At 40.5% G+C, this 24,016-nt stretch overlaps 1 protein-coding gene across 3 annotated transcripts in view; it reads left to right on the top strand.

Moving 5' to 3' along the window:
• LOC124614067 (histone-lysine N-methyltransferase, H3 lysine-79 specific) overlaps window positions 1-24,016 on the top strand; it is a 205,570-nt gene that overhangs the window by 127,985 nt on the left and 53,569 nt on the right. For all 3 annotated transcript variants that reach the window (XR_006979690.1, XM_047142901.1, XM_047142903.1), the window contains 4 exons: window positions 1,109-1,150; window positions 12,884-13,145; window positions 19,984-20,208; window positions 20,793-21,028. Coding sequence is in view for 2 of the 3 variants with exons in the window: in XM_047142901.1 (XP_046998857.1) it covers window positions 1,109-1,150; window positions 12,884-13,145; window positions 19,984-20,208; window positions 20,793-21,028 (765 nt within the window). In the remaining variant the exon portion in view is untranslated. The remainder of the gene's footprint in view (window positions 1-1,108; window positions 1,151-12,883; window positions 13,146-19,983; window positions 20,209-20,792; window positions 21,029-24,016) is intronic.

Below are 24,016 nucleotides of genomic sequence, written 5' to 3'. Positions count from 1 at the left end.
GGGTGTTACAAATACCTGTAGTTCGTGAATGTTTTCATGCAGATAAACATTAATAAACATGAAAATATGATGTCTGGAGCTGGCTGGACACAGTATGTGGTATAGCTGTATTCCCAACATCATTCTAATCACATGGAGATACGGTGTAAATATGTATTTCTGCTAACATACGGGAAATAATTATTGTGTACGTGGAATGGAAAGTCTGTACAGGCTGCTAAAATATAAGTCTCAGAAAATGAAAATTGTGTATTGTGTTGTATGTGGGTTACCCAGAAAGTGATACACTGCATTTTTTTTTTCTCAGCTGAAACCAAAGCTACAAATGCGAAATTTTATGTATGTATTATTTGAAGTCTCCTGAGCGAGTGTGCCAAGTTTGTCACTTCTGACAGATAGCATAGTTGCAGGACATTTTCAAAATGACATCTGCAGGCGATGGACGTTACAAGCAACGCGCTGTCATTGAATTTATCACTGCAGAGAAAGAAACTGTGGAGACTATTCACAAATGCATCTGCAAAGTCTATGGAGCATCTGCTGTCAACAGAAGTACAGTTAATCGCTGGGCATGGAGGGTGAGGTCATCGGAAAGCGGTTCGTTGGAGCTCCACAATTTGCAGTGGTCAGGGAGATCATGCACGGCTGTCACACCTGATGTGTTGCAGTGTGCTGAAGTTGTCATTCACTAGGACAGATGAAAAGATGCCATTTGTGGAAGACATTTTGAGGACGATGAGAAGGTGATTCACACAGTGAAGCACTGGCTCTGCCACCAGGACAAGGGTTGGTACCGACAGGGCACACACGCCCTTGTTTTGCGCTGGAGGAAGGCTATAGAGTGGGATGGAGATTATGTGGAAAAATAGGGTGTGTAGATAAAACACCAATCTTTTGTGTATGTGTAGCTCTCATTACGTTCAGTAAATAATTTTTGAAGAAAAAAATGCGGTGCATTACTTTCTGGGCAACCCTTGTGTGTGTGTGTGTGTGTGTGTGTGTGTGTGTGTGTGGAGGGGGGGGGGATGATACTTAATTCTGAGGGTTTTTTATTATGTATTTTTGTTTGAAGAAATCTGTATGTACTAATAATGTACTTTTGTTCCAGCTTGAGCGCTATTTCCAAGGGTTGAAGAATCCAAAATTAAAAGTAAGTATTGTTACAATAATGCAAATTTCAGTTGAGGAAACATTAAATGAAAATGAGATAAAGTATAAACTCGCTTCATCTGATTGGAATATGGCACACAGCTCGACATAAACTAGCTTTGTCACACAACACACATTTTTAGGTTTGGACGCAAGGATTTTTGGGAAAGGTGCTGAGGTGGTGAAGTTACTTGTGAGAATGGTGTGTAAGGTCTAGGTTGGACTTGTGAAAGATGGAGGGAAAAGAAGAGGACCTTTGTGGAATAGTGTGTGGCAGTCACACACAGCAATTTTTTTTGTGGTAAGTCCAGTCAAGAGGGGCAGTTATTGCCAAGGAGGCATTCAAGAAGAATACATGGAACTGTTTTGGCCAGGCCAATAGTAGAGTGTTTGAATAGTTTGCAGTCAGGCTGGCCAGAGACAAAATGAAGTAAAAGATGAACTGGAAGGGGAAGAGGGAAACAGTAATGGAAATAACTTTAGAAAGAAGGGATTGTTGCAGAATAGATTGAATAAGATCAGTTGTTAATAGTAGCTGCCCACATACGAGCATGTTGTAGCACTGGGCCACAGGTATTCCAGACGAATTCTGCAAAACTGGCAGGCCCCAACTGTGCATTTGCAGAAATGTGACCTGCTGGCTGTTACTCACAGTTCTTGGAACTAGCAATCCTGCCACCCCAGCTGGGCACACGTGTGGATGTCTCCACCAGGCCACATTTAGAATGTCCACGAGTCTTCGTGTGATTTTTACGCGGCGGCAAGTTCTTGTTGCAACAAGTATAGGATGGAGTGGAACAATGATCCTAATGGAGAAACTTGTGCAGTTGTACCACGAAATACATTGTTTGTGGACACACGAGCATTACACGAACAAGGATGAAAAAATAGGATGTATAAAGAGATGATTGAAATATTTCTAAAATATATATATTGCAAATACAAGAAAAGAAGTATTTTATCACGAATTGTGCTTAGTTTGAATGAAATAAATAATCATCGTTGGTCTGTAATGAAACATATTTACAGTTCTAAACCTGAAATCACTTTGTTACAAAAAATGTTGATTTTACTTACAGTATTTTATTTCCTATAGTCATTCAGTCAGGAAATGCAGTCTGCTTGCATATTGATATACACCAATAAATGTTGTTGTTGTTGAAGTAGTGGTTTTCAGTCCTGAGACTGGTTTGATGCAGCTCTCCATGCTACTCTATCCTGTGCAAGCTTCTTCATCTCCCAGTACCTACTGCAACCTACATCCTTCTGAATCTGCTTGGTGTATTCATCTCTTGGTCTCCCTCTACAATTTTTACCCTCCACGCTGCCCTCCAATACTAAATTGGTGATCCCTTGATGCCTCAGAACATGTCCTGCCAACCGGTCCCTTCTTCTTGTCAAGTTGTGCCACAAACTCCTCTTCTCCCCAATCATATTCAACACCTCCTCATTAGTTATGTGATCTACCCATCTAATCTTCAGCATTCTTCTGTAGCACCATATTTCGAAAGCTTCTATTCTCTTCTTGTCTAAACTATTTATCGTCCATGTTTCGCTTCCATACATAGCTACACTCCATACAAATACTTTCAGAAACGACTTCCTGACACTTAAATCTATATTTGATGTTAACAAATTTCTCTTCTTCAGAAACAATTTCCTTCCCATTGCTACTCTACATTTTATACCCTCTCTACTTCGACCATCATCAGTTATTTTGCTCCCCAAATAGCAAAACTCCTAATCTAATACCCTCAACATCATCCGACTTAATTCGACTACATTCCATTATCCTCGTTTTGCTTTTGTTGTTGTTCATCTTATATCCTCCCTTCAAGACACTGTCCATTCCGTTCAACTGCTCTTCCAAGTCCTTTGCTGTCTCTGACAGAATTCCAATGTCATCAGCGAACCTCAAAGTTTTTATTTCTTCTCCATGGTTTTTAATACCTATTCTGAATTTTTCTTTTGTTTCCTTCACTGCTTGCTCAATATACAGATTGAGTAACATCGGGGAGAGGCTACAACCCTGTCTTAGTCCCTTCCCAACCACTGTTTCCCTTCCATGCCCCTCAACTCTTATAACTGCCATTTGGTTTCCATACAAATTGTAAATAGCCCACATTTCGCCCCTCGTCTAAATTTATAAGTCTGATTGAATGTCGAAGATAATTTGCTTCACATTCTACCCAACAGCAATAACAAGTACTTCCAGAAAAAATTCCGCAGGACAGCTTGTGGCTGCATCGCAATGAGAACAGCTTACGCTCAAGCGTTTCCTCGCACTACAGTGGCTACTGGCCACCGGGCAGACGCCACCCGCCGCCTGAAATCCAGTGCCGGTGAACGCGGCGCGATGCTGTCAGTGTATGTATCAACTGTCATTTTCGAATTTGAAGTTCTAGTTATCATCTTGCAGTTAAGCATTGGATTTTGCATACTTGAAACCCATGAACTATGGTTAAGCGTTGTAAAATTGATTTGCAAGTGGGAAAATGTGTAACATCTGCAACACCTTATTTACTTTTGGCAAAACAGAGAGGTGAATGCAGAAGAGGCAGCTAGAAATATTTGAACTGTGTGTGGAGCGAGTGCTTTTTGGAAAATACGCCAGAAAAAGATACTCTTGTTTCAACAAAGATCGTTCTGGCATGAATGATTTTCCACTTTAAGGAAGTCTCAATTAGTGATATACGTGATGGATTACCATTTAATCATCATGCGACATTTGCATTCAAAAGGCAAAGTTCAGAACTCTGGTTTAGGAGTACTGCATGCTCTAATTCGAAACAACAAAAATCAACCGAGTGACTATTATTGAACGTCATTAGGTCGCTCATTGAGCATTCCTATGCAGTACTATTACTGGTGACGAGTTATGATGCCTTTATCGTTTACTTCCTAAGAAGAAATGAAAGGCTGAGCCCCACCAAAAGATGTAAACTCGAGCAAAGAGTAGTGTGGACATAATGTTTTACATCTGATGGCTCCAAAAGTGTGTTTTGTGCTACGAATTCTGCCCCAAGGGTGTGTGCATCACAGCTGGAATTTCTTGCCAACAACTGAGACACCTTTCGGTCTCAGTGTAAGAAAATCGACCGACAATACTACATCACGTGTGCTACTGCATGATAACGCCCTCTGTTGATTTGCGAAACAAAACTATCCAGGAGATTGATAGGAAAGTCATCTCTCAGGCACTTGTATTGATAGAGGAGACCTCTCTCAAGCACTTGTCCCTCTCTTCATATACTCGTAAAATTTTACATTTCCTGCTCTTGATCGATCAACCATGAAGGCAACTCATTTCTAGATGAACATGATGTTCAAACTACACTGACTTAATGACATCGTTAGAACTATTAGGTTTCTATGGGCATAGAATTTGTAAACTACTTTAGGACTGTCAGATAGTTTTAGATATCGTGAAAGAAAATCCTGCTGCTGATTAATTTCTCTTTGATGATTACTATTGCGTTCAGTAAACTAATGGAAAACGCAATTGTAATATTCACTGTACTAATACAAAGTAAATTCAGCCTTAGAGAGTAACATCACAATGGCAGTCTGTCTTAATGAAGCATTAAGTATCTGTAAGACGATTGAGCCTATTTTAACACGAATTAGTAGGATATTACCGACTTTTGACTTTTAAAATGTCTTTATTTATTTCATGTCCTGTATCATTCGCAGGTATTATGAAAATGTGGCAGTTCATAGATAAAATTATGTATTCACAACAACAAAAAATATGTCGGAAGAAAAAAAAAGTGGCATATTGAAATTTGCATTACCGTAAAGTTTTTTCTTTGACTCTAAGGGGTACTAAAAGTAGCAAGACAAATTTTGCACAGGCGTGGTCTTATGATTCCCTTATTAAGTTTGTATCTGCCTGCTTGTAGCTCTGCCACAAAAGAATTAAAAATCTGGCTTTCAGCGAGTCTCGAAAGGCGAACAAAGGCAGCGTGCACCTGACAGGCAAGCATGTTACGTAGGAGCTAGCGAACAGGTGGAGTGTGTTTGACGTACTTATTGGCTCAGTAGCCGTGGTGGCAGATAAATCGAAACATAAGAGTAGTTGTATTTCCAGTGTGGAACGGCTTTTGTTGACTCAAAAGGATTAACTGATATCCTTATGTCACATCTCAAGAGAAAATCACTCACATTATTCGATTGAAATGACACGATAATATCAAATGAATTAACAGGATGGTTCTGTGCCATCAAGGAAGTAACTCGTTGGTAACAGAGTTGCCAAACATATTCTGCACTGTTGCCAAGTTTCAGTTATACTGCCATGAAGGATACCAGCTGATGTGTTCTGTGAGCGACTTCGGAAGTGACTATAGCTTCGTCTCAAAGTTGCATGTGGCAAGGCCCGCAATATCCTCATTATATGTCAACGAGCCTTATTCACATTTCTGTACTGCGCTTGTGGTGTGCAGCAAAGATGGGAATTGTAGATAGGTGCTTCAGAGAGATTGGCTGCTGTATCCGTATAGTGCCCAACTTCGGAGGTTCGAGTTCTCCCTCCAGCACGGCGGCATGGGTGTGCATGTTGTGCATAGCGTAAGTTTGTGTAAGGTAGATTATGTATTGTGTAAGCTTAGGGACCGATAACCTAAGCAGCTTGGTCCCGTAAGATCTTACCACAAATTTACAAAATTTTAAATCCAAAATACTGCATCTCGGTTCTTACAATAATACAATACTGGTTAGATGTAACTGAAGAGCAGCGCCAAGCGGGCACGGGCGCGGACCACGAATGGAACGCCACATGCGGGTCCGGCCCCAGACAACTGCCACGACCACAGATGGTGGACGAGCCGGGCGCGGACGTCCGTGGGAGCCCCAGGGAGGGGTAAAAACCTCAGGAGCAGCATCTGGTGGGCGCGGACCGCGAATGGAATGCCCGACACAGGATAGGCCTCAGAGAGCTGCCACAGATGGCGCCCAAGTCGGGCGCGGACATCCGAGGGAACACCGGGGAAGAGACAACACATTACAAGCAGTGCCAGGCGGGCACGGACGGCAAAGAGAGCACCCAGTGCCCTCTGGGCATAAATACTGGACAAGATCCTCCAACACGGCAGTCTCAGGTAGCACCTGAAGAAGGCAACGAGTTACATGGCCGAAACATTGTGCCAGAGCGACACAAACATCCGTCAGTAGACCCGATTATTCCACATGTCAAGATCTCGCCGGGAAAGCCTGAAGAGTTACATAAGAAGATTACATATTGGATAACCACAGTGACTGCATAGAAGCGATGGAAAAAACAGATGCCTATAAATATCTAGGATACAGACAAAAAATTGGAATAGATAATACAAATATTAAAGAAGAACTAAAAGAAAAATATAGACAAAGACTAACAAAAATGCTGAAAACAGAATTGACAACAAGAAACAAGACAAAAGCTATAAATACTTATGCTATACCAATATTGACCTGCTCATTTGGAGTAGTGAAATGGAGTAACATAGACCTAGAAGCACTCAATACACTTACACGATCACAATGCCACAAATATAGAATACATCACATACATTCAGCAACAGAAAGATTCACATTCAGCAGAAAAGAAAGAGGAAGGGGATTTATCGACATAAAAAAACCTACATTATGGACAGGTAGACAATTTAAGAAAATTCTTTATAGAACGAGCAGAAACCAGCAAAATACACAAAGCAATCACTCATATAAATACATTGGCTACACCATTGCAATTTCATAACCACTTCTACAACCCTTTAGATCACATAACATCAACAGACACGAAGAAAGTAAATTGGAAAAAGAAAACACTACATGGCAAGCACCCGTATCATCTAACACAGCCACACATCGATCAAGACGCATCCAACACATGGCTAAGAAAAGGCAATATATACAGTGAGACGGAAGGATTCATGATTGCAATACAGGATAAAACAATAAACACCAGATATTGCAGCAAGCATATTATTAAAGATCTCGATACCACAACAGATAAGTGCAGACTTTGCAAACAACAAATAGAAACAGTAGATCACATCACAAGCGGATGTACAATACTAGCAAATACAGAATACGCCAGAAGACATGACAATGCAGCAAAAATAATTCAACAACAACTTGCCATACAACATAAACTAATGAAACAACACGTCCCCACATACAAGTATGCACCACAAAATGTACTGGAGAATGATGAAGACAAATTATACTGGAACAGAACCATTATAACAGATAAAACAACACCACATAACAAACCTGACATCATACTCACCAATAAAAAGAAGAAATTAACGCAACTAATCGAAATATCCATACCCAATACAACAAATATACAGAAGAAAACAGGAGAAAAAATTGAAAAGTACATCCAACTGGCATAGGTGGTCAAGGACATGTGCCATCAGGATAAAGTTGACATTATACCAATTATACTATCAACTACAGGAGTCATACCACACAATATCCACCAGTACATCAATGCAATACAGCTACATCCAAACGTATATATACAACTACAGAAATCTGTAATTATTGATACATGTTCAATTACCCGAAAGTTCCTAAATGCAATGCAACATATACCGTACAGTTAAAAGGAAGTCACGCTCGATCAAGGTCCGCGTCGCTTTCCATTTCTAACCAGACATAACGTCTGAGAAAGGAAAGAAATATAATAATAATCCCATGTGATGGATAGGGGAAAGCCTCCCACATATGGGTGCTACCGAGGAAATCAAATACTTGGGGTGAACCAAATACTAACACAATCCTGAACAGCTACTCAACCCGTTGAACCCGAAATCCAGACACGTCTAAGTGAAAATCGCCGGCACTCTGGTCACAGTCTGTTAGCTCAATGAGCTTGGCTGAGAATATTTGCTTCCAAAGGCATCAACACCCTCTAGTCCTGTCTGGTCCTGGTATCACCCAGACCAAACCAATGAAACACAAGCAAAGTCAACTTTATCCCAGGTGGTACACAACCCGCCCGTCGACAGGCGACAGCTGGATTTTCAGGTTGTGGGGAGTCCAGGCTAGCACGGCAGAGAATATCGGAGATCTCTGGTAAAATTCCCTACAAGCAGAAAACATGCATTTGAAAACTAAACATTGATACATTGATCCAAACACGAAAAGTAAATAAACTCACATAAGAAATTGACTGACAAATTTTCATCCTTGCTCTTCAAGAACCATGACTGACTGAATTGGGGCAGAATTCATAGCACAAAACACACTTTTGGAGCTATCAGATGTAAAATATTATGTTCACACTACTCTTTGCTCGAGTTTACATCTTTTGGTGGCGCTCAGCCTTTCATTTCTTCTTAGGAAGTAAATGATAAAGGCATCATAACTCGCCACCAGTAACAGTACTGCATAGGAATGCTCAATGAGCGACCAAATGACGTTCAATAATAGTCACTCGGTTGATTTTTGATGTTTCGAATTAGAGCATGCAGTACTCCTAAACCAGAGTTCTGAACTTTGCCTTTTGAATGCAAATGTCGCATGATGATTAAATGGTAATCCATCACGTATATCACTAATTGAGACTTCCTTAAAGTGGAAAATCATTCATGCCAGAACGATCTTTGTTGAAACAAGAGTATCTTTTTCTGGCGTATTTTCATATAAGCACTCGCTCCACACACAGTTCAAATATTTCTAGCTGCCTCTTCTGCATTCACCTCTCTGTTTTGCCAAAAGTAAATAAGGTGTTGCAGATGTTACACATTTTCCCACTTGCAACTCAATTTTACAACGCTTAACCATAGTTCATGGGTTTCAAGTATGCAAAATCCAATGCTTAACTGCAAGATGATAACTAGAACTTCAAATTCGAAAATGACAGTTGATACATACACTGACAGCATCGCGCCGTGTTCACCGGCGCTGGATTTCAGGCGGCGGGTGGCGTCTGCCTGGTGGCCAGTAGCCACTGTAGTGCGAGGAAACGCTTGAGCGTAAGCTGTTCTCATTGCGATGCAGCCACAAGCTGTCCTGCGGAATTTTTTCTGGAAGTACTTGTTATTGCTGTTGGGTAGAATGTGAAGCAAATTATCTTCGACATTCAATCAGACTTATAAATTTAGACGAGGGCCGAAATGTGTTAAATATACACTTCCGCACCTTACAGTGTTGCCAGATTGTGCAGATGACCAGACTTGGAGTTTTCAGGGGCAGCCGGTTTTACTGGCCACCTTAAGTGAACAACTTGGACTTGGTCTCTGTGGGGCCGGCTGGCAGTCAGTTTTTATGTTTAAGACTGTACATTGTCAGAAAACATCTGTGCCACACTAGGGAACACCTCAAAAACATGCATATACTGTAAGTGAAATAAACATGTTTGTAATGTACCGATTTTAGATGCAGAAAGCAATCCAGATTGTAAATATGTTTCATTTTTTATTTCAATAATTTATTTCAATGAAACAAAAGGTGTTTGGTTCCAAAAATATGCATTTTTTTGTGGTTGTAAAGACAGATTTAGAATATGTTCAGTAATTTTAGAAAAGACCTCAAAAAGAGCAGGTGAAAAGGGGGGGGGGGGTGTGTTGAATGTATCAACACTGTGGCGAATGGCCATAAAAGTTTATGTTAGTATGTGGATTATTATAACTACCCATTGTTGTGGTACAGCCATTATTTTACATGTATTACAAATTAATGTATGTTACAAAGGATCAATAATGCCCTCTTTCTAGCACACCAAACCGTAATGATTCTCAGAGGAATGCCCACAGTTTGGATTGAGACCCATAAGTCTTGAATGTTGCATGTTTGCCAATCCATTTTTTGACCCATTTTAATAAGTTTTTTTTCTTTTGACGAGTAAGAGTGTATTGTGCCTTAACTGCTGGTGACTGCCACAATTTACTTCCTGCTATTGTTCATATTAATTTCGTGTTGTTGATAGAAACAAGTTTCAAAATCCAAGATGTACCACAGTAAAATGATATATTAAAAATGTCTACACTGTACTATTTACTTTTGGTGAGACTAAGGGAATTTGTTTTTTAGGCCTCTGGCCTATCGAGCGTGCACAGCAATCCTGGGTCCTCAGATAAATCATAAAAATCTGCCGATTTATGTCACACATGAAGGGATTCTCCCTCTGGGTATATTTGTGTCACTACCTCCAATGGGTGGGCCCTGCATGTTAGTTGATAAGGCTGGGCGTGAGATCGGTGGGCTGGATCCACCAAAAATATCTGTGGACTGGTTTGTGGTTCTGGACTGTTGCAGAGACTTGCTCATGTGTTGCCAGGTAACATGGAAGAGAGCAGCTTGAAATTTGTACAATAGGAAAAGAGGGAGAAGTGATCACATTTGAAGATAACTCAGTAGAATTCCTGATACTTGCATTTGTGATCAAATGAGTGGGATTGAGAAGTTGGATCTGGCAGCATGAGTCATATTGTAGTTGTGCAGTATATATTAAGTAGAGAAAGTAAGCTTCTAAATGTGAAAATAAACAAAAGTGAAAAGTACACAAGAAACAGAATTTGAAGATGAAATAAATACTTTGCCTGAGAGGGCAATTAATTGATATACCCTTGGAGGGATACAGCTATATATTAGTGCCTGTTTTCATACACACACTCGTGCGCTCATGCGTGCTGTGCTTCAATCAGCTGTATGTGATTTCTTTAAATGCATTCATTTAAATCACAGAAAGATGATTTTGCATTATTGTAGCCTTAGGAGTAGCTATTCTCATTTTATCATCTTTTTGAATATCTCTAAAGTAAAATTCTGTGACAGTCGCATTAATTCTTAACTACAATGGATGTTGACAAGAACACAATTACTGTGGAGAGGTCTCTCAGACCACCTTTTTATTTTTTTATACACACTGAAGAGCCAAAGAACTGGTACACCAGCCTAACATGGTGTAGGGCCCGCGCAAGCAGGCAGAAGTGCTGCAGCATGACACGACATGGACTCGACTAATGTCTGAAGTAGTACTGGAGGGAATTGAGACCCTGAATCCTGCAGGGCTGTCCATAAATCCATAAGAGTACGAGGGAGTGGAGATCTCTTCTGAACAGAATGTTGCACCCAAGATATGCTCAATAATTATCATGTCTGGGGAGTTTGGAGGCCAGTGGAAGTGTTTAAGTTCAGAAGGGTGTTCCTGGAGCTACTCTGTAGCAATTATGGATGTGTGGGTTGTTGCATTGTCCTACTAGAATTGTCCAAGTCCGTCGGAATGCACTATGGACACAAATGGATGCAGGTGATCAGATAGGATTCTTACGTATCTGTCACCTGTCAGAGTTGTATGTAGATGTATCGGGGGTCCAATACCACTCCAGCTGCACACGTCCCACACCATTACAGAGCCTCCATCAGCTTGAACAGTTCCCTGCTGACAAGCAGGGTCCATGTATTCATGAGGTTGTCTCCATACGTGCACATGTCCGTCTGCTCGATACAATTTGAAATGAGGCTCATCCGACCAAACAATATTCTTGTAGTCATTAACAGCCCAATGTCTGTGTTGGCAGGCTCAAGTGAGACGTAAACCTTTGTGTTGTGCAGTCATGCTCTGCATGTTTACATATCTCTGTATTTGAATATGCGTGCCTGTACCAGTTTCTTTGCCACTTCAGTGCACAAAACCGCTGTTTTGGTGAATATATATTTTCATGACGTCCTGTTGTTTGTTACACTTCTTGGAAACAAACTTTACGGAAATTTGCATTTTTAAACAATGCACCTTTCAAAATACTTTTAAAACTAAAGTGCAGCAAAATTTGCAGTTTTTTATTGTATATATTACTAAAATAACAGCACCTAGTTACCTCTCTGTTCATTCACACATTATCATCACGGAGATAGTATTAGAGATTCCCAACGTAACTGTGTGGGGAGACAAATTTCAGTTAGGACAGTTTGTATTTGGAATCAGCTTTGAGTTCACTGCTCATTGTTTCAGCAATTATTCCACCCCTAAATTGTATAAAGGAAGAAATTTTGCCAAACTTTTGTTTTAAAAGTCAAGAAGCAAGTAATTACCTTATGTATTTTTTTTTAGGTCCTGAATCAGATTTTAACTGCTTTCAGCCTGCATGCATTTCAGATAGACCCTTCTACAATTCTCCAACCAAATCAGAACACCGCACCGTTGACACGGATATCTTGTTTTCCACTTCAAACAAGGATAACAAAAGGCTGATGTTTTTCATTTTTCAAAATGCTATTTCTGTGTTTGAGGCTCATACCTCCAAAACAGAAAGTTTTCTCAGAGATTTTTCAGAATCTGTTGCAGCCCGGGCAGCTGCAAGATAATGTTCAGTTGCCTTGTTCTTAATAGTTTTCCTCACCATGGAGAAATGGTAACATTCAACAAAAACATGACCTGCAAACAATACGGTACATCTGTGAGACTTCTCAAGGCCCAAAAATAAGAAACAAATTGCAACAACAATGCCAGGTTTCTGGCATGTTTAGCTTGCCATCCAATAGGAAGATATACAGAAGAGTCTGCTTCACCTCACAGCGGTGTAGTTACAGGTTAATAACTTGAGGTTTTGCTGTTGTAATACTTTTTTGCGATTTGGATAACCGAGTAAGTTACATTTATTTAATATGACTGTCTCAATCTGCTGCTTTGTGACTGTGCAATGTGCAGTTGAATTTATCAACTGAGTCGCAGTTATCAGTGCACCTTCTCATGATCCGAAACAAAATTGTTTTCCACATTTCATGGAGGTCATGTTTGCAGGGTGGAGGTGCGGCAGCAGGCGGTGAAGAAGAGAACACACCACCTCGTACGTCGAGAGATCGTGCGAGGCGTGATCTCAGTAAACAGCTGAATCTGGACACCAGTTCCAATAGCTCTCATGACAGTGACGACAGTTCTGCATTGGTAACAAGTCGTGTGGTCACTGGACCAACAACTAGGCGTGCATGGAGTGACTGGTGTAGCAGTAAGGGCAAGAGTAGTCAGAGTGAGGAGGAAAACAACAACAGCAGTAGCAACAATGGTAAGATAATGATATCTGTTAGATTTATTGTGTTTGTGACAATTTGATTACGTGATAAAATTTATGTTGCATTGCAAAACCTGGAATGGAAGTTAAGTGGTGAGCAGTAATAGGTCCACAACAGTAGGTGAATATTACATCCCTTATGAGATGTCTGCATTCATGTAGTGATCACTCGGTGATAAAAGGAATCATTTATGGTATTACTCATCACTCATTATAACAACAAAAACAATCTATTTTTGACAAAATAGTTTGATTGGATAGATAAAAAAGTCCACTCACCAAGCGATGGCAGAACACACATGTGACAGAAGGTTATAATTAAGCAAGCTTTCAGAGCCAATGGATCCTTCGTCAGACAGAAGGGTTGAAGGGGAAAGAAGAGCGGTGAAGGAAAAGGATGGGAGACGTTTATGAAACGGGGTAATTTTTGGAAAAGCTAACCAGAATCTCAGGTCAGAGGAGACTTACTGTACGGGATGAGAAGGTAAGACTGATTGTTGGGGACCGCATCAAATGAGATTTGAAAACCTGAGAGCTTAAAGGTGGAAGACAGGGTAACATGTAAGACAGAGATTACTGCTTAAACATTGTGCTTGAGTTAATAGGTAAGTGCATTTACGTAAGAGAGGTAGGAGGGGCAGAGTGAAATAGACAGGTCAGAAAATGAGATACGTAGAAAACTAAAACAGAGTGAAGAAAAAGTAGTTACTGTGAAGAAATGCTGAGACAGAAGACATTAATGTAAATTAAGGCCAGGTGGGTGGCAAGATCCAAGGATCTGTTGTAGCACTAGTTGCCACTTGCAGAGTTCTGAGAAACTGGTGTCTGGGGGAAGAGTCCAGATGGCGCATGTTGTGAAACAGGCTCATGATTGTCATGTTGTACAGCATGCTCTGCAACAGGATATTGCTTGTTGCTAGTATACAGCCTCTGCCTATGCCCATTCATCCTAATTGATAATTTGCGTGACAGCTGGTATATGATGTGACGTTTCACAGGTGGCTCTCCCTTTGATACTGTATGTTTTGCCAGTTACAGAGCTGGTATACGAGGTGTGATTGGAAAGTTTTAAGAATGGATCCGCTACTGCTTACTGGTTTGGCGGGCAGGTACACTGAGGGTGGGGAGTGAGTCATTACCTTGTCCTTGAAAGCCCTCTGACAGGAAAATGAGTTTCTTTTATTCAGTTCATTGTGGCAGCTGGTTGAGTGTGGGTCTGTTAAGGCTTGTCACTCGATTCTGTCTGCATGAAGATGGACGTAAAAACGGAGCAACGAGTTTGTGGGAAAGTTTGTTTTAAAACTGGAAAATCAGCTTCTGAGACTTACAAACTGTTAAAAACAGCTTTAGGATATAATCGTATGAGCCAGTCAAATGTTTTTGTCTGGTTCAACAGATGTAAAAATGGCCGCAAATTATTTGAAGATGAACCATGGTCCAGCCGTCCTTCCACCTCAAAAATGTTGTGAAAGTTCACTACTTACTGTGCTCTGATTGTAGACTTACAATTAGGGAAGTTGCTGATGAACTGAATTTAAGTTTCTATGCAGTTCAGTCAATTTTAACTGAAGATCTGAACATGTGTCGAGTGTCTGCAAAATTCATTCCAAAAGTGTTATCTAGTGAGCAGAGACAATATTGAAGTGTGCGAAGAACTGATTAATCGGACTAAAAATGACCCAGATTTGTTAAACAGGGTACTTACAGGTGACGAATCGTGGGTATATGGATATGATCCCGAAACCAAAGTGCAGTCTTCGCAGTGGGAGACTCCCAAGTTCACCACGACCGAAAAAAGCACGACAAAGTCTGTCGAAGGTGAAGACAATGTTGGTGATCTTTTTGATTCTACAGGTATTGTGCATCATTAATTTACCCCTGGGGGACAGACAATTAACAAGGAATACTACAAATGTGTCCTTGAGTGTTTGCTCAAAAAGATGCGGAAGAAAAGGCTTGCATTGTGGAAATTGGGTGCTACACCATGACAGTGCTCCAGCTCATCGTGCCTTCTCCATCATTGAATTTTTGATCAAATTCAAAATTTCTATGTTTCCACAACCGCCATATTTCCCTGATTTGGCCCGTGCGGGGTTCTGCCTATTGAAATTTGCACTGAAAGGGAAGCGATTTGACTCAGTTAAAGACATCCAGACAAATACGGAAACCATCCGTAACAAACTTCAGGAAAAAAATTTCGAGGAATGTTTTTAAAAGTGGGAACACTGTTCGAGTCAGTGTGTTCAGTCAGAAGGGGACTATTTTGAAGGAGATGTATCACAGTAGCATGTAAGTACCATCATTACGCAATTAAAAGTCCATTCTTAAAACTTACCAATTACACCTCGTAGGTGCTGGTAGTGGGGTGCATAGGGCAAGTTTTGCATTGGGGACAATCACAGGGGTAGGAGCCATATGGTGAGGAGGTGGATGCAAAAGGAGCATAGGGTCTGACAAGAATATTGCAGAGCTTGGGATGGCAACAAAATGTTATTCTAGTTGTGTGAGCAAAATCTTAGACACGGTGAATCTCATTTCAGGGCACGATTTCAGGAAATTGTGACTTTGTTGAAGTAGCTGATTAATACATTCAAGACCAGGATAATACTTAGTGACCAGTGGTGTGCTCCAAAGTTGTTTTTTGGAGGGATCAGCAGTACTAGGATTGGATGTGCTGGCCCAGGAAATGTGCTTTTGAACTAGGTGGTGGAGTAATTATGTCCAGTGAAGGCTGAGGTGAGAGTGGTGGTATATTGCTCTAAAGAGTCTGCATCCGAACAAGTATGTTTGCCTTTAGTACCGAGGCTGTATGGAAGGGAATGTTTGACATGGAAAGGATGGCAATCCACCCAATCTGTGCACCCCACCTTTTACCAATCATCCTGGCTGTCCTGTAATTGCTGGCTTCAAAGCACTTACTGAATGTATATTTGCCTTAGTTGATTAGCACCTGCAACCCATAGTACAAAGACTTGCCTCCTGTATCAGTGATACTAACCATTTCCTGATCGTCTGAAATCTGTGCCTGTCCCACTCCCACCACACACCATACTTGCACCATTCACGCCACCTCCCTCTATACCAGGGGTTCCCAACAAAATTTTCTCGGGGACCCCGTCATCGAGCATGATTGGTACCTTGTCATATCACAGTATCAAGTACCTAAAAATGCCAAATTAAGAGTCCTTTTATACGTTTTCTATTTTTGATACTTAGAAAAAACATTGACATTTTCATTATTGAAAAAATATTGAGCTTAAAACTTTTTCAATTGAGCCATCATTGATTATTGCTCAAAATATTTGTCTTCAAATCTAGGTGTTTAGTTTAACAAACTCCTTAAAAATATAGGAATTGAGTATGAACTGAAAATGTCAATAAATTAACAATGGCCGATTGTTGTCTGAAATGCGAGTGTCTGTGTAAAGTGACTGTCAGTTGTCAGCTGGAAAGATGCAGCGCGCGCAGTCCAATGGCATACAGCAGAACCATTTGCCTCTATCTAATTCTTGTTTTGTGCTAGTGTGCTAGTGTCAGTTGGCTCTAGGAAGACGCTAGATGCAGAAGTTAGCATTCGCTTGAGCTCTACTCATCCAGGAAGCGGCCAAAACAAAAAATCTGTTATCATACGAAATATATTTAATATATTCTTTATTGTAATAGCATCTTGCAAACCCCTCTGGCATAGCTCGTGGACCTCTGGGGGTCCGCGGACCACCTGCAGGGAACCACTACTCTATACGAACATCCCCGACACACGTGGCCTGTCTGCTGCTGGACATTTCTTCAGTCAGCAGCCACCTGATTCCAAACCTATGACATCCTTCCTACTCATCCAAATCAACATTATACTTACCAACTACTCCTTCACCTTTGAGGGGGCAGACATACAAACAGATCAGAGGCATGGTCATAGGAACCAGGATGGCTCCTTCCTGTGCCAACCTTTTCATGGATCATCTGGAGAGGGCTTTCCTGGGATCCATAAGCCTTCAGCCACTTGTTTGTTTTAGATACATTGATGACATCTTTATCATATGGACTGATGGTGAGGCTGACCTGTTAAAATCCTGGAATCACTAAATACCTTCTCCCAAATAAACTTCACATGGTTCTATCCCAAATCCTGTGCCACTTTTCTTGATGTTGATCTCGTCCTCACCAAAGGTCAGCTACACATTTCTATCGACATTAAACCTACTAACAAACAACAGTACTTACATTTTGACAGTCGCCATCCTTTCCATGTCATACATTCTCTTCCATACAACCTTGGCATTCGAGGCAAACATGTTTGTTCAGATGCAGGCTCTTTACAGCAATACACCACCTTTCTCACCTCTGCCTTCACTGGATGTGATTATGCCACCAGCCTATTTCAAAAGCAGGTTTCCCCAGCCAAGACTTCAAATTCTGTTACTTCTGATCCCTCCAAAAAACAGCTTATCTTTGTCCAAATGTATTAACCAGCTACTTCGACAAGCTCACGATTTCGTAAAATCGTGCCCTGAAATGAGATTCATTCTGTCTTAGAATCTGCCCACCACGCATAGAATAGCTTTTTGTTACTCTTCCAACTTCTTCAATACCCTTGTCAGACCCTATGCTTCTTCTGCACCCATCTCACTATACTATGGGTCCTATCCCTGTGACTGTCCCTGCTGCAAGACTTGTCCTACGCACCCTCCCACCACCACTTATAACAGCCCTGTAACTGGCGAAATGTATGCAATCAAAGGGGGAGCCACATGTGAAAAGACGCATCATATACCATCTGTTCTGTAAACACTGTCCAGCCTTTTACATCAGTGTGACTACCACCAAATTACCAATTAGGATGAATGGGTATAGGCAGAGGGTGTATACCGCCAACACACACTATCCTGTCGCAAAGCATGCTCTACAACATGACAGTCATGACCTTGGGGCCTGTTTCATGCATGCACCATCTGGATTCTTCTCCCAGAAGTGTTTCTCAGAACTCTGTGATGGGAACTAGCTCTACAACATGTCCTTGGTTCTCACTGCCCATCTGTTCTTAATTTATGTTAATGTCTTCCATCTCAGCATATCTTCACAGTAACTACCCTCGTCTTCACTCCATTTTAGTTTTCTACACCTCTCATTGTCTTGCCATCTATTTTTCATTGCCCCCCTCCCACCTGTGTTACATATAGTGCATTAACTATTAACTCATGCACGATGTTTAAGCAGTAATCTCTGTCTTGCATATTACCCTCTCTTCCACCTTCAAGATGTCAGACTTCCAAATCTCATCCAATGCAGTCCCCAACAGTCTGTCTTTCCTTCTCATCCCGTCCGGTAAGTCTCCCCTGACCTGCGATTTTGGGTGACTTGCCCAAAATCTACCACTTCTCCTAGACATCTCCAGTCCTTTTCCTTCACCCCTCTTCATTCCCCTTCATCCCTACTGCCTGGAGGAGGATCCACTGGCTCTGAAAGCTTGTTTATTTGTAACCTTCTTGTGTTCTGCCACCACCTGGTTAGTAGATTTTTTATCTATCCAATTAAATTATTTAATCTGTCATTTTGTAATAAATTAGGCATATTAATGGTACATGCATTTATAAAATTTAATCTGCCAAATGTTGTGCATTGTACAGTTTGAGTTGTGAAAGGCTATTGATAGACTTGTAAGGTAAAGTGGAAGTATCCAAGATTAGGAAATAGTTTAACTCTTAAGAGTGCTGTGAATGAGTTAACGCGACACGCCCTGCCACTTCCCAGTGCTGAGGACATGTTTAAATGCAGACTCTGGGTTTTCCTTAAGCACTGTGGACGTCTACTCTTAAATTGTGAATAAAATTTTGATAGCTTGTCTATATTTCTTACACAGCAGGTGTATAAGCTAAAGTCAGGAGTACACAATGTATATGAAATGCATTTTTAGCTCTACAAACCTTTAAATATTTCGTGCAATGCTTTACTTAATTTGAAGAAATTTAGTTGAACAAGATTAAGATGTGCAGACATCAGATTTTTTCACCAAATAGTTTTCTTAAAATAGGATAAGTATTTCCTAACAGCCATAATGCTGTCTCGCAGTGCAGGTATCAGCATTAAGTAAGTAGCATAGCACTCAGCAGTGCAGGGAACACGTCTGTAACATTTAAAGTGTTAATGTCGACAGAAAATAATTTATTAGTCATGTCTTTCCTTGCTAGTTATTGTTCTTAAAGAAAATCTGATATTGTTGCACAGTGATGTAGGCTATTTCAAATGAATGTCCTTTTCAATAAAGTGTCAACCGAGGATAGTGTATGTAACAACTGAAGTATGTTTGTCAGAATAAATTGGCTGTGCAGTATTGGCCATAAGAGTAGATGCCACTAGAGAACTGTGCACGAGTGCCTGTATACCCGCATCCAGTGTGTCCATTCTATGGATGCCACCTCTAGTCATAGATGGAATAATGCACTAAAAAGTGGCAGGAAATAATACTGGGTACAGTGAAAGCTATGACAGATCCTGATCAGTGAGTGCTCTTTTTGTTCTAATAATTTAGCACAGATACAAATTGTAATAGGTAAAACTTAATTGCAAGGAATAAGAATCATTCCTACATCGTTCATACAGCAAATATGTTATCTCCTAAAGATTAACATACCAGAGTATCATCAGCGCTATATTCTAGAATACACAGAAGACTCACTCACAGTAGTAACTTTTTCCACTTACTTGACCTCTGCCGTATAGATAATGAAGTGTTGTCAAGAGGTCACATTGTGCATTTACTAAAAAGTTTAGACCATAGTGAGAAATATTTAGCAAAATGAATGTTATTTATTTGTTTCTTTCTTTCTTCCCGGAGGTAAAGCAAAGGCTCGGCATCCCAAAAAGTTGAGAAGAAAACTCACACGAGTTGGAAAGCAGCAGCCGCCACCACCACAGCAGATAGTAAATATTCCGCCTCCGAGAGCCCAGACGAAACGAGGAGCTAGAGGCCGGGTGAAGAAAGGGAAATCCAAGAAGGCAATAAAAATAAATGGGCTCGACTTGTTACACAGTCAGACATTACTCAGTACGTCACCACAGGGTAAGTCCTCAGTGAATGATGAACAGCCATTAGTAATTGGAAAAAACTAAGAGTTAGCAAAAAAATACAGAACAGCAATTGAGAAAAATAGTACTATTTGCTCAATGTAATTTTATATTGTGATATATTAATGTGTATAAATAGATGAACGAAAGCAGCTACAGTGATAAGTTTCCCCTAGGTCAGAGGTGGGCAACAGTTTCAGTTTGGAGGCCTTTTTGTGAAAGAAGAGGTTTACGGAGGGCCACACCTTTTAAAATGATTGCATACATTAGTTAACTTTGCATTTTAAGTAAGGTATAACTTGTTACAAAAAAATTGTTACTGTCTTGGTGGACTGCATAAATGGCCATTTGTGGACCACACCTGTGGGCCGTACTTTGCCCACACTGGCCCTAGGTCAGTACTAAATGAGAAGTATTTCTCTCCGTCTGCTTCAAAATGTACTGAAGAACTTTAACTGTAGTGTCAAATTCGAGAGAAGGGTTTCTGCATCTCAAGGTTCTTACAGATATTGTGCTTTGTGTATTCTTAATTTACCACTGATCTTTGGTTGTAACATAACACAAAAAATGGTTTGACAGCTATTGGCAAGAAGTTGCCCCCAGCTCCAGGTTGCGTGGATCAACAGCTCACCAGTCTTTCCTTGAACACAAGCAGTGTTCATGAAGAGCTTGACATTCCCCCAGCACCTGCTGAGACACCTTATGCTCTGCAAATTCTTTTGGACCTCTATCGTGCCCAGTTCCTGCAGATGGTGGACATGATGAAGAATCCTGCTTTCCGTGATAGTGTTGAAGTTCAAATTGAAACTGAAAAGGTACATTTAATTAATTTTGTTTTAAATAAGTGTTAAAATTATTGTCAGCCATTACCTTTCGAACTTACAGAAATGAAAAGTCCTTGCTGTGATATAAATTGTAAAAGTAAAAACAAAACTTTGCCATATAGCTTAAATTTCAAGTGGATGATTAGCACGGAAATGAGCCAGAAAACATAGCTAGTGCCTGCCGACCACTTAATTTTTACTCCCTTTGTTATGTAAGTTTCATACACACCAATCTTTGAAATGAAATTACTTCTTGTTACAGTTAAGTTAGTTTTTACTTCAATAGAACTTTTCTTCTACATGATGGCCTCACAGTGCTGCAGATGCAGATGCTTAAATTTGAAGTTTCAAACTTTAATGTTGTTTATCATTATCACAAATTAAATGAATTTTGAAATTTTCTGTATTTCTTCAGTGACTATCCATAGTTTATCACTCAATGTGTTGCATATCAGTTGTGTTGTTGCTATTTTGTGTGCTAATGTATTTCCCCGTTTTTAAATGTTGAGTAAAGTTGTATCTTGGGACAGCAATTGCCTTTCTGTATTGAAATTATTTATCATCTTGCATTACAGTAACAAATTTATGGATTAGATGAAATTAATGTAAAATAATGGTGTTACAATGCACTGGACTTGCATTTAGGAGGAACAGGGATCAAATCCGTGGTTGCACTGAGGTTTAAGTTTTCCTGAAGTACTGGGGGGAAATGCTGAACATATGTGTTTCGTTTGTATCTTAGCATTAAGCCATAAGCTTGCCTTTTGTATTTTATTTATTTATTTTTTAAATGGTCCCCATGGGTACTGCACTGCTTAATGCATGAAATTAGTTTTAGAAGCTGTGTATATACAGTGCTTACGTGCCACCTGAGGAAATCAGCACAGTGAGCAGTTATGGGGTAGGATGCTCTGTCCTATATTTAACCTCTTCTATAACTTTGAGGTTCGCTGATGACATTGTAATTCTGTCAGACAGCAAAGGACCTGGAAGAGCAGTTGAACAGAATGGACAGTGCCTTGAAAGGACGATATAAAATCAACATTAAACAAAACGAGGATAATGGTATGTAGTCGAAGTTAGTAAAGGAGTTTTGCTATTTGGGGAGCAAAATAACTGATGACCGTCAAAGTAGAGAGGATATAAAATGTAGGCTGGCAATGGCAAGGAAAGCGTTCCTGAAGAAGAGAAATTTTTTAACATTGAGTATGGATTTAAGTGTCAGGAAGTAGTTTCTGAAAGTATTTGTATAGAGTGTAGCCATGTATGGAAGTGAAACATGGACGATAAATAGTTTGGACAAGAAGAAAATAGAAACTTTCAAAATGTGGTGCTACTGAAAATGCTGAAGATTAGGTGGGTAGATCACATCACTAATGAGGAGGTACTGAATAGAATTGGTGGCACAAATTGACTAGAAGAAGGGGTCGGTTGGTAGGACATCTTCTGAGACAAGGAGGGATCACCAATTTAGTATTGGAGGGTAGCGTAGAGGGTAAAAATCGTAGAGGGAGACCAAGAGATGAATACACTTAACAGATTCAGAAGGATGTAGGTTGCTGTAGGTACTGGGAGATGAAGCAGCTTGCACAGGATAGAGTAGCATGGAGAGCTGCATCAAACCAGTCTCTGGACTGAAGACAACAACAACAATATGACGTCTTTGGAAAAATTTTGTCTTTCAGAATGACAGTTTTCATTATGTAGTGACACTTCACAGATGGTGAATGTAGAGCACTGAACAGTCTTGTATCTTTAGACATCACCACTGGAGTGTAGTGGCAGACTAAGCGATGCAATACTGTAAGAGATGATACTATATTCAGGGTGTATACCACCCGGGACAACCCAGAGATACTGGAAAAACCCGGGAATTTTTTCATCCAGCAGAAAACCAGGAAAAACCCGGCAATTTTTTAGAATTCTGGGAATTTTTCATTGTTTTAGTTTTCTGTTGAATTTTTGTAATTTTGCCTGGTATGAGCCCATACTCTAACTAAGGAGATTACTGTATCCTGCTACTGCAGAATAATACTTCAACAATAAAACATAAATGAGAGAAAAAAAGCGAAAATAACTTAAATTGCAAAGGAAATGCACCATATGCAACGACGACACACAGTGCTCATGCAAGCATCTCCCAACAGCAAAATGTGTCAAAGGCTTTAGGAAGACTATGCAGTGCTTCATAACAACAAATTGCCTCCGGTGAGCGTGAAGTCACAACTGTTTACATTGGATTCGTTTTAGTAATTACAAGCGGGCTCATGCGCATGCGCAGTTTATTCGCATTTAAGTAGTAGATTCTCCCGTTTCTGGCTACAGGAATGTGGCTGTTGGCTGTGCAAGCAGTCGCTGCAAGCATTTAGATGCTACTGGGAAAAGGGGACGCCAAATTCATAATCTTGAAAGGGGGGGGAGAAAGACTTGTTTCACATAGCTCCTAGCATCCAGCGCACATTGGTCTATCGATTATTCATATGATTTTGAAACGCATCCCTGTTAGTTTTTGAACACATTTCAATTGATTTCTGAATGGGAGTAGAATGAAATTTTCACTCTACAGCGGAGTGTGCGCTGATATGAAACTTCCTGGCAGATTAAAACTGTGTGCCGGACCGAGACTCGAACTTGGGACCTTTGCCTTTCGCGGGCAAGTGCTCTACCGACTGAGCTACCCAAGCACAACTCACGCCCCGTCCTCACAGCTTTACTTCGGCCAGTACCTCGTCTCCTACCTTCCAAACTTTACAGAAGCTCACCTGCGAACCTTGCAAAACTAGCACTCCTGAAAGAAAGGATATTGTGGAGACATGGCTTAGCCACAGCCTGGGGGTTGTTTCTAGAATGAAATTTTCACTCTACAGCAGAGTGTGCGCTGATATGAAACTTCCTGGCAGATTAAAACTGTGTGCCGGACCGAGACTCGAACTCGGGACCTTTGCCTTTCGCGGGCAAGTGCTCGATTTCTGGAACTGT

Source organism: Schistocerca americana, chromosome 4, assembly GCF_021461395.2.
Source record: "Schistocerca americana isolate TAMUIC-IGC-003095 chromosome 4, iqSchAmer2.1, whole genome shotgun sequence".
Taxonomy (NCBI): domain Eukaryota; kingdom Metazoa; phylum Arthropoda; class Insecta; order Orthoptera; family Acrididae; genus Schistocerca; species Schistocerca americana.
This window is presented reverse-complemented; position numbering and strand designations above follow the sequence as displayed.